The sequence below is a fragment of the Salvelinus sp. IW2-2015 genome, linkage group LG5 (genome assembly GCF_002910315.2).
Source record: "Salvelinus sp. IW2-2015 linkage group LG5, ASM291031v2, whole genome shotgun sequence".
Classification (NCBI taxonomy): Eukaryota; Metazoa; Chordata; class Actinopteri; order Salmoniformes; family Salmonidae; genus Salvelinus; species Salvelinus sp. IW2-2015.
Window position 1 is genome coordinate 32808757 of NC_036844.1, and position 11616 is coordinate 32820372.

An 11616-nucleotide genomic window follows, 5' to 3' on the forward strand; every position below is an offset into this window, starting at 1 on the left:
ACTCTATAGCCACTCCTATCTGTCATATCTTTAATCTGAGCCGAGAGGAAAGTCTTTGTCCTCAGGCCTGGAGGGAAGCCACAGATTAAAGATATGACAGATAGGAGTGGCTATAGAGTCAGATTAAAGATATGACAGATAGGAGTGGCTATAGAGTCAGATTAAAGATATGACAGGTAGGAGTGGCTATAGACTCAGATTAAAGATATGACAGATAGGAGTGGCTATAGAGTCAGCTACCATCCTCAGTAGCTTTCCATCTAAGTTGTCAATGCCAGGAGGTTTGTCATTATTGATCGATAACAATAATTTCCCCACCTCTCCCACACTGACTTTATGAAATACTAAATTACAATGCTTTTCTTTCATTATTAGTTTTTTAATGCATGAATACAATTACTCACTGTTTGTTGTTGGCATTTCCTGCATAAGTTTGCCCAGTTTGACTGTGAAATAATCATTAAAATAATTGTCAACATCAAATGGTTTTGTGATGAATAAGCCATCTGATTCGATGAAAGATGGAGTTGAATGTCTTTGTGCCCATAATTTAATTTAAAGTACTCCAAAGTTTTTTCCATCATTCTTTATATCACTGATCTTGGCTTCATAATACAGTTTCTTCTTCTTTTTTGTTGAGTTTAGTAACACAATTTCTAAATTTGCAGTAAGTCAGCCAGTCAGATGTACAGCCAGATTTATCAGCCACTCCTTATGCCCCATCTCTTTCAACCATACAGTTTATTAATTTCCTCATCAATCCATGGAGCCTTAACAGTTCTAACAGTCAGTTTCTTAACAGGTGCATGTTTATCAATAATTGTAAAAAGCAACTTCATAAATTCATCAAGTGCAGCGTCTGGATGCTCCTCATTAATCACATCAGACAAACAAATATTTTTAACATCGTCCACAGCGAAATGTTTGTATGATCTCTTATACACTATTTTAGAACCAGCTTTTGGAAATTTGTCTTTCCTGGATATTGCCACTATATTGTGATCACTGCATCCAATGTTACGGATACATCTTCAGAACAAAGTTCTACAGTATTAGTAAACATGTGATTGATACATGTGGATGATCTTGTTCCTGTAGTGTTTGTAAACACTCTGGTAGGTTGATTAATAACCTGAACCAGATTACAGGAACTGGTTAGACTGAAAAGCTTCCTCTTGAGTGGACAGCTTGATGAAAACCAGTCAATATTTATGTCCCCAAGAAAGTAGACCTCTCTGTTTACATCACATACACTATCAAGCATTTCATACATATTATTTAGATACTGACTGTGTAACTGACTGACCAGTAGATACCAGGGACTAAATCTGACTGACATGCTCCTCCAGTCAGTTACACAGGTTGGGGTGTATAGGAACAGAAACTGGGAACGAAGTGTGTAGATAGGCAGATGGCTGTTGGGTGCTGTGGGTGGGTGAAGGGCACACTGAGACAGAGAGGTTTCCTGCCTAGCCTCCTCTACCACCCTGTCCTGTCCTATCAAACCCACCCTCTCCTATATGTTTCTGTCTGGGGTAGATGTGATGAAGACATGATTGGGACAAGCCCTGGTGACAGCCATGTCATCACACCGTTTCCCTAGCCTGGATCTTGAGGCTCTTTGGTTTTAACCAAGAAACTATCAAATCTCAGCTGCCATGAAACCAAGCATGCAGTGAGACTTCAGGACCAGGATTTCATAAACAATTCTAACCTCACTCCCCTTCTTGTCTCCCCTTTCAGTTTCCATTGATGAGATAGACTCTGTGCGTAAGGGCCGGCAGTCGGAGGGTCTTCAGAAGCACACAGAGGCCCACGTGGAGGACCTCTGTTTCTCCATCATCTTTAAGGGCCGCAGGAGGAACCTGGACCTGATAGCTACCTCGGTGGAGGAGGCTAGGCAGTGGGTCCATGGTCTGGAGAAGATCCTCTCTAACATGAAGAAACTCAACCACCAGCAGACGAGCGAGCAGTATCCTCTTCCGTTAATCTGCTTGCTTTGCAATTCACAACTAAAACATTGTTTAGTTACTTGGGGTTAAATAGTTGTCCAGCCTATTCAGTATAGTGGATTCCCATCTACAATGTGTATAAGTCAACATTTAAGCTCCGAGCAACTGGTTGCTATCAATTTATGTTATTCTTCAATATCACAAACTCCAAAGCAAATCAGGGGGAGAAAAATAGGTTTATTTGAGAAGGACAAATCAACAGGGGTGACACTCTAGACCCAAACTGCTACAAACCTATATCTATCCTACCCTGCCTTTCTAAAGTCTTCAAAAGCCAAGTTAATAAACAGATCGCTGACCATTTCGGGTCCCACCGTACCTTCTCCGCTGTGCAATCCGGTTTCCGAGCTGGTCACGGGTGCACCTCGGCCATGCTCAAGGTACTAAACGATATCTTAACCGCCATCGATAGGAGACAGTACTGTGCAGTCGTCTTCATCGACCTGGCCAAGGCTTTCGACTCTGTCAATCACCGTATTCTTATCGGCAGACTCAATAGCCTTGGTTTCTCAAATGACTGCCTCGCCTGGTTCACCAACTACTTCGCAGACAGAGTTCAGTGTGTCAAATCGGAGGGCCTGTTGTCCGGACCTCTGGCAGTCTCTATGGGGGTACCACAGGGTTCAATTCTCGGGCCGACTCTTTTCTCTGTATATATCAACGATGTCGCTCTTGCTGCGGGTGATTCCCTGATCCACCTCTACGCAGACGACACCATTTTGTATACATCTGGCCCTTCCTTGGACACTGTGTTAACTAACCTCCAAACGAGCTTCAATGCCATACAACACTCCTTCCATGGCCTCCAACTGCTCTTGAACGCTGGTGGGGCCGGATGCATGCTTTTCAACCGTTCGCTGCCCGCGCCTGCCCGCCCGGCATCACTACTCTGGACGATTCTGACCTGGAATGTGGGGACAACTACAGATGCCTGGGTGTCTGGCTAGACTGTAGACTCTCCTTCCAGACTCATATTAAACATCTCCAGTCAAAAATCAGATCTGGAGTCGGCTTTCTATTTCACAACAAAGCCTCCTTCACTCACGCCGCCAAACTTACCCTCGTAAAACTGACCATCCTACCGATCCTCGACTTCGGCGATGTCATCTGCAAAATAGCTTCCAATACTCAGCTCAGCGGGCTGGATGCGGTCTATCACAGTGCCATCCGTTTTGTTACCAAAGCCCCTTATAACACCCACCACTGCGACCTGTATTCTCTAGTCGGCTGGCCCTCACTACATATTTGTCGCCAGACCCGCTGGCTCCAGGTCATCTATAAGTCTATGCTAGGTGGAGCCCTGCCTTATCTCAGCTCACTGGTCATGATAACAACACCCACCCATAGCACGCGCTCCAGCAGGTRTATCTCACTGGTCATCCCCAGGGCCGACACCTCCTTTGGCCTCCTTTCCTTCCAGTTCTTTGCTGCCAGTGACTGGAACAAATTGCAAAAATCGCTGAAGCTGGAGACTTATATCTCCCTCACTAACGTTAAACATCAGCTATCTGAGCAGCTAATCGATCGCTGCAGCTGTACATAGTCCATCTGTAAATAGCCCACCCAATCTACCTACCTCATCCCCATAKTTTTTATATTTACTTTTCTGCTCTTTTGCACACCAGTATCTCTACTTGCACATCATCATCTGCTCATCTATCACTCAAGTGTTAATCTGCTAAATTGTAATTACTTTGCTACTATGGCCTATTTATTGCCTTACCTCCTCACGCCTTTTACACAGCCTGTATATAGACTTAATTTTTTTCTATTGTGTTATTGACTGTATGTTTGCTTATTCCATGTGTAACTCTGTGTTGTTGTTTGTGTTGCACTGCTTTGCTTTATCTTGGCCAGGTCGCAGTTGAAAATGAGAACTTGTTCTCAACTAGCCTACCTGGTTAAATAAAGGTGAAAAAAAAAAAATAATAATAATAATAATAATTATGCTGGGAGGTAGATGTTCAGTCTCCCCTGTCCTCAGCTTTTCCCCACCGAACAAAGGAACAGGATGCCATTTATAACCCCCCACCCTAACCTGGGATTGACCAATCAGAAGTCCTTGCAGTACAACTTGGCTAATGGCCAAATAACAAGTATCCTGCCCCCGACTCAATGTACAGACCAATTACAATGTGGCACACGTCGCTCTGAGTTCAGGAGTGTCATTCCACAGACTCTAACAGTTGTTGAACTGAAACCCAACTCATATTTACAATTCGCTATTAACCATTAGGACTCTAGTTTTTAGTCCTCTCATCCTCTGCGTTGTGTATTTATCTTTGACACATTCCTACATGGTGAATGATTGATCCTTAAATCTGGGCGTTTTAAAGCTGGATCTTCAACTGTATGAGGAAAGCAGACAAGAACAAGGACAACAAGATGACTCTGAAGGAGCTGAAACACTTCCTCCGCCAGATCAACATCGAGGTGGACGACATGTACGCTGAAGTGCTGTTTTCAGTGAGTGGACAGCTACAGTTGGTCAATGACTTACAAGGAGGGTGTTGTAGAGTCTGTACAGGCAGCTCCTAATGCAGTTCTGTCATGTTTCTGTATGTATATGGGTTTCATTTAAGGTTATGCTATGTCTCAAAGCATTTGACTTTGTCTGAGGAGGAACTCAATGTGCTGTATCTCGTTAGTACTGTTTTGTTAATGATCTTGTCCTACAGAAATGTGACAAGTCTAACTCGGGCTCCCTGGAAGGTCCTGAGATCAAACACTTCTATGACCTGCTGATATATCGCGAGGAGATCGATGTGATCTATGGGAAGTACGCCACTACGGGGGAGCAGATGAGTGTCAAAGACCTGCTCAACTTCCTGCTGAACGAGCAGCGTGAGGTGGCCACCATGGAGGACGCTGTAAGACTCATACAGAGATACGAGCTGGACGATTCAGGTGAGAGATGCTGTGGTACTGACTCAATACGAGCTGGACGATTCAGGTGAGAGATGCTGTGGTACTAACTCAAATACGAGCTGGACGATTCAGGTGAGAGATAATGTGGTACTGACTCAATACGAGCTGGATGACTCAGGTGAGGAGAGATGCCCTAGTAACTGACTCAATACGAGCTGGATGACTCAAGGTGAGGAGAGATATCTCTAGTATGACTCAATACGAGCTGGATGACTCAGGTGAGGAGAGATGCCTATGGTACTGACTCAATACGAGCTGGATGACTCAAGGTGAGGAGAGAAATGCTCTAGTACTGACTCAATACGAGCTGGATGACTCAGGTGAGGAGAGATGCTCTAGTACTGACTCAATACGAGCTGGATGACTCAGGTGAGGAGAGATAGCTCTAGTACTGACTCAATACGAGCTGGATGACTCAGGTGAGGAGAGATCTCTAGTACTGACTCAATACGAGCTGGATGACTCAGGTGAGGAGAGATGCTCTAGTACTGACTCAATACGAGCTGGATGACTCAGGTGAGGAGAGATACTCTAGTACTGACTCAATACGAGCTGGATGACTCAGGTGAGGAGAGTCGCTCAGACACACATACATGAACTCACTATATAAGGGAGCATGTGTACTGAGTGTTCAAAACATTAAAAACATCTGCTCTTTCCATGACAGACTGACCAGGTGAATCCAGGTGAAAGCTAAGATCTCTTATTGATGTAATTTGTTAAATCCACTTCAATCAGTGTAGATGAGGGTGAATGTACAAGACCAGTTTGAATGTGTCAAGAATTTCAATGCTGCTCGGTTTTTCACACTGAAAAGTTTCCCGTGTCTATCAAGAATGGTTCACCACCCAAAGGGCATCCAGCCAATTTGTCACAACTGTGGGAATCACTGGAGTCAACATGGGCCAGCATCCCTGYGGAACACTTTCGACACCTTGTAGACTCCATGCCCTGACACATTTAGGCTGTTCTGAGGGCAAAAGGGGGTACAACTCAATATTAGTAAGGTGTTCCTAATGTTTTGTACACTCATTTTACTGTACGTAAGAATGCAGTATTCGATGGCAGCATACAGTTTTATGGTATTCTATGAATGTGCTAAAATACTTGTATTTCTGAGGCACCTTTCTAATGTAGGCTAAATTATATACAATGCCTTCAGAAATGATTCATTCCTCCACTTCATTACATTGATTCTTTTTTTCCACACATAATATCACATAATGACAAAGTGAAAACAGGTTTTTGGATTATWTTTTTTGCAAATGTATTTAAAATGAAATACAGAAATGTCTTATTTACATAAGTATTCACACCCCTGAGTCAATACATGTTAGAATCACCTTTGGCAGCGATTACAGCGGTGAATCTTTATAGGGAAGTCTTTAAGATTTCCTGGATTGTGCAACATTTTCACATTATTCTTCTCAAAATTCTTCAATCTCTGCCAAATTAGTTGTTGATCATTGATAGACAACCTTTTTCTAGGTCTTGCAATAGATTTACAAGCAGAATTAACTAGTCCACTCAGGAACATTCACTGTCTACTTGGTAAGCAACTCCAGTGTATTTTTGACCTTGTGTTTTAGGTTATTGTCCTGGTGAAAGTTGAATTCATCTCCCAGTGTCTTTTGGAAAGCAGACTGAACCAGATTTTTCTCTAGGATTTTGCCTGTGCTTAGCTCCATTCCATTGCTTTTTTATCCTGAAAAACTGTCCAGTCCTTATTGATGASAAGCATACCCATAACACAGTGGTGGTCGGTGCCTTTTATGAGCACGGCCTTATTTCTATTACAGTATACTAGGTGACTGTCAATCATATTCCATTCACCCAGTTCAATGTAACATCGATAGGTTTAGGCTACTGTCATTCATATTCCATTCATCCACCTCACTTTATACTCCAATCATTAGGTTGCTACTGTCACGACTTCTGCCGAAGTCGGTTCCTCTCCTTGTTCGGGCGRTGTTCGGCGGTCGACGTCACCGGTCTTCTAGCCATCGCCGGTCCATTTTTCATTTTCCATTTGTTTTGTCTTGTTTTCCCACACACCTGGTTTTCATTCCCTCATTACGTGTTGTGTATTTAACCCTCTGTTCCCCCCATGTCTTTGTGTGGTATTGTTTGTTGTAAGTGCTTGTGCACATTGTTGTCTGGTGAGCGACGGGTTTTGTACCCATTCTTTATTATTCTGGATGCCGGTGGTTATAAAGTCGCCTGCGTCTGACTTCACTGCCACCAGTTACGGACCCCTTACAGAATACCACACCCGAATATGGAGTCAGCAGGAGCAACCTAGCCAATGAATGACAGTTTACAACATACGTGCACAGGTTGAAAAGTWATTTTTTGTAGTCATGGTGACAGACAGTGACACATTCCATACCGCCTTGCACACTTTTGCCTGCATCTAACAGATGTAGGGTGTAATCATTAGTCCAAAAGTTGCAAACAAGATGTCATAGTCAACATAGCTACTAGAACTAACACTACAATCATACMGTACAGTGTACAGTCAGCAAGCAGTTTAGCAGTTACACCGGCGGGCCCCAGTGGCTATGAATTTTTACCCATCTACCAATGGGTAAGAATTTTCCCCCATCCACCAATAGGTGCCCTTCTTTGCAAGGCACTGGATTACCTCCCTGGTCTTTGTGGTTGAATCTGTGTTTGAAATTCACTGCTCGACTGAGGGACCTTACAGATAATTGTTTGTGTGGGGTACAGAGATGAGGTAGTCATTCAAAAATCATGTTAAACACTATTATTGCACACATAGTGTGTCCCTGCAACTTATTATGTAATTTGTTAAGCAATGTTTTACTCCTGAACTTATTCAGGCTTGCCATAACAACGGGGTTGAATACTTATTGACTCAAGACATTTCAGCKTTTCCTTTTTTATGAATTAAATAACAACAAGGAAAAACATAATTCAACTTTTACATTATGGGGTATTGTTTGTTGGCCAGTGAACAAAAAAATCWAAATTTAATACATTTTCAATTCAGGCTCTAACACAACAAAATGTGTCAAGGGGTGTGAATACTTTCTGAAGGCACTGTATATCTGGGAGGGCTATTGTCACGTTCCTGACCTGTTTTCTGTTAGTTTGTGTATGTGTTAGCTGGTCAGGACGTGAGTTTGGGTGGGCAGTCTATGTTTTCTGTTTCTATGTTGGTTTAAGGGTGACCTGATATGGCTCTCAATTAGAGGCAGGTGGTTTTCATTTCCTCTGATTGAGAGCCATATTAAGGTAGGTGTTTTCACACTGTTTGTTTGTGGGTGGTTGTCTCCTGTGTCTGTGTCTATGTTGCACCATACGGGACTGTTTTGTTCGTGTGGTGCGTATTTATGTCGTCATTTTCCTGGTCCGTGTTCGTTCTGCGTTACATGTAAGTCTTACGTTCGAGGTAGGGGGGGGGGGGGGGGGGGGGGGTGTGCTATCTACCGGGTTTGTTGTTTTTTGGTTAGTTTTAAGTTGAAGTTTCGTGGTGTCGCTTTACTTGTAATCAAATATCATTGGCATAATCAGCAACGCTCGCGCCTATGGTCGAATCCATACTCCTCCTCTCGCTATTGAAGAGGAGGAGGACACGTTACAGAACACTATTTCACCAACAAAAATCAAGCAGCGGTGTAACGGGGACCAGGGACAGCGAAGAAGGAGGAATGGACATGGAGAGGATATTTGTGAGTAAGGGTTGGCTGACACATGAGGGAAGGAGATTCTGGCTGAGATAAAGGATCGCTGCTCTCAATAGGGAACAGGCTGGAGGCACTCGGAGAGCTGAGTAAGACCGAGCGAGAGAGAACGGACGGTTATGAACGGGGACGCGTCTAGCCGGACAGCCCGAAAGGACCGTGAGTACTACCCAACTACTAAAATTTTCTGGGGGGGCGGCTAAGAGGTAGTGGGCCAAGGGGACAGAGTAAGGAAGACCTGCGCCACTTCCCAGGCTTACCTTGTGGAGAGCGGAGTAGCGGGCAGGACACCCGTGTTACGCAGTAGAGCGAGTCCAACGGTGGTCGCCGTACGTTCATCCATGGGTAGGCGTGTTGGCATTGTGAGCCGGTGTCATGGTGCTTAGCTCTGTGTCCATGACATCCCCGGTGTAGTTGGCAGGCATGACGTTCAATGAGCGCACACTGCCTGTCTGCTGGTTGCCTCGGGCGGTACATGGCCCTTACGCATGTCCTGTCGCTAGCATAGCCCGGTGCGGGTTATTCCCCTCCACCGCATGTCGGAAAAAGCGAACGGGAGTATTCAACCGGTTAAGGTGACAGGCTCGTCTCAGGCAGGTTGCACTCGGTCTCTGGGAGTCCAGTATTTTCCCATGGCACGCGTCGTGCTTTCGGCGCCTCCGCCGCAGCCGCAGTACCACTCAGTGCCTAATCACCAAACGCTACCAGGTTCAATCAGTGCGTCTTTCAGAGCCAGTTCCTCTCCACGAACTCTTCTGTGGTGTGTGTTCTCGGCCCGGTGGCCTCCAGTTCGGCACCACGCACTAAGCACCCTGTGCGTCTCCAGAGCCCTGTACGCACTGTTCCTTCTCCCCGCACTCGCCCTGAGGTGCGTGCCTTAGCCCGGTACACCAGTGGCCGGTACCAGAACAGCACCACGGCCTATGTGCGCTTCGGAGAGGTACAGTGTGCTTGTCCCGCTCCCCGCACTAGGCTTGAAGTCGCGTGTCATCGCAGTCGGTGCAGTCCAGTACTAGGCACCACGTACGGTCTACAGTGCGTCTCAGCGGCCAGAGTCTGCCGTTTGCCCAACGGGCGCTGAACTGTCGTGCCTGGCAAGCGCCGCATGAACTGCCGCGTCTGTATGGAAGCCTCAAAGCCGCCCGTCTGCCATGAGCCTGCAAAGCCGCCCGTCTGCCATGAGCCTACAGAGCGTTTCGCCAGACAGAGCCGCTAGAGCCTTCCGCAGACAGGAGCCGCTAGAGCCTTCCGCCAGACAGGGCAGCGCAAAGCATTCCGCAGCCAGGATCAGCCAGAGCCATCCGTTCCGCAGCGTCATCGTGAGCCCATGCCGTCTCCGCAGCGCATCTGAGCCATCCGTCTCCAGCGCCGTCTGAGCCATCCGTCTCCGCAGCGCCGTCTGAGCACCTCGGGCGTCTCCCCAGCGCTGCCTCTGAGCCATCCGTTCTCCGCAGCGCCGTCTGAGCCATCCGTCCTCCCCAGCGCCGTCTGGGCCATCCGTCTCCACCAGCGTCCGTCTGAGCATCCGTCTCCGTCGCGAGCCACTTCGAGCCGTTCCCGTACCTCTGTCCCAAGCCGTCAGAGCCGTTAGTTCACCAGTTCATGGAGCCGCTAGATGCCATTCGTCGTCAGGATCACGCCAGAGCCGCACAACCAGACAGGATCGCCAGAGCCGCCAACCAGACAGGATCTGCAGAGCTGCCAACTAGACAGGAATCTGCCAGAGCCGCCAACCAGACAGGATCTGCCAGACGCCAACCAGACAGGATCTGCCAAGCCGTCAGCCAGCATGAGCGCCAGAGCCGTCAGGCGCAGCCATGGAGCGTCAGCCGAGCCGTCAGCAGCCATGAGCGTCAGAGCCGTCAGCCAGCCATGAGCGTCCAGGGCGGTCAGCCAGCATGAGCGTCCAGAGCCAGTCAGATCCAGCACCATGAGCGTCCAGAGCGTCAGCCAGCCATGAGCGTCCAGAGCCGTCAGCCAGCCATGAGCGTCAGAGCCGTCATGCCAGCCATGAGCGTCCAGTTAGCCGTCGCCAGTCCCATCAGAGCTGCCCTCAGCCCAGAGCGCGCCATTTATCCAGAACTGCCCCTCAGTCCAGAGCTGTCTCTCTGTCCGGAGCTGCCCTTCAGTCCGGAGTTGCCCTATCCTGAGCTACCTCTCTATCCTGACCTACCTCTCTGTCCTGTGCTAATATCTCTGTCCTGAGCTACTTATCCGGTGCTGCCCTTTGTCCGGTGCTGCCCTTATATTAAGGTTACCATTAAAATTAAGTGGGTGTAAGATGAGGGTGGTCATTCTAAGGGGGAGACGTAAGCTGGGATTGACTATGGTGGGGTGGGGACCTCGCCCGGCCTGAGCCACCACAATGGTCAGATGCCCACACCAGACCCTCCCTAGACTTTGGTGGTGCGTTCGGAGTACGCACCTTGAGGGGGGGTTATGTAGTTCCTGACTGTTTCTGTTAGTTTGTATGTGTTAGCTGGTCAGGACGTGAGTTTGGGTGGGCAGTCTATGTTTTTGTTTCTATGTTGGTTTAAGGGTGACCTGATATGGTTCTCAATTAGAGGCAGGTGGTTTCATTTCCTCTGATTGAGAGCCATATTAAGTAGGTGTTTCACACTGTTTGTTTGTGGGTGTGTTGTCTCCTGTGTCTATGTTTGCACATACGGGACTGTTCTCGTTCGTTTGTCGTTTTATGTGTATTTTTCTGTCCGTTCGTTGCGTTACATGTTAAGTCTTACGTTCAGGTTTGTCTACTCCGTTTGTTGTTTTGTTAGTTTTAGTGAAGTTCGTGTTGTCGTCTTTACTTTAATAAATATCATGTCATATCACATAACGCTGCGCTTGGTCGAATCACTACTCCTCCTCTTCGTATGAAGAGGAGGAGGAACACGTTACAAGCTATTTAACAAGGCCCAATCCCTAACTCATTCTGTCCTCCTCGCCCAGCAAAGCAGAAGAATCACATG

The 11616-nt window shown here is 46.8% G+C and overlaps 1 protein-coding gene across 1 annotated transcript in view; it reads left to right on the forward strand.

Moving 5' to 3' along the window:
- The first annotated feature begins 1552 nt into the window (after positions 1-1552).
- The window catches only part of LOC111963729 (1-phosphatidylinositol 4,5-bisphosphate phosphodiesterase delta-1), a 20643-nt gene continuing 10579 nt past the window's right edge, over positions 1553-11616 (forward strand). The window contains exons 1-4 of the mRNA XM_023987223.2: positions 1553-1571; positions 1744-1972; positions 4349-4478; positions 4691-4919. Of these exons, the coding sequence (XP_023842991.2) occupies positions 1553-1571; positions 1744-1972; positions 4349-4478; positions 4691-4919 (607 nt within the window). The remainder of the gene's footprint in view (positions 1572-1743; positions 1973-4348; positions 4479-4690; positions 4920-11616) is intronic.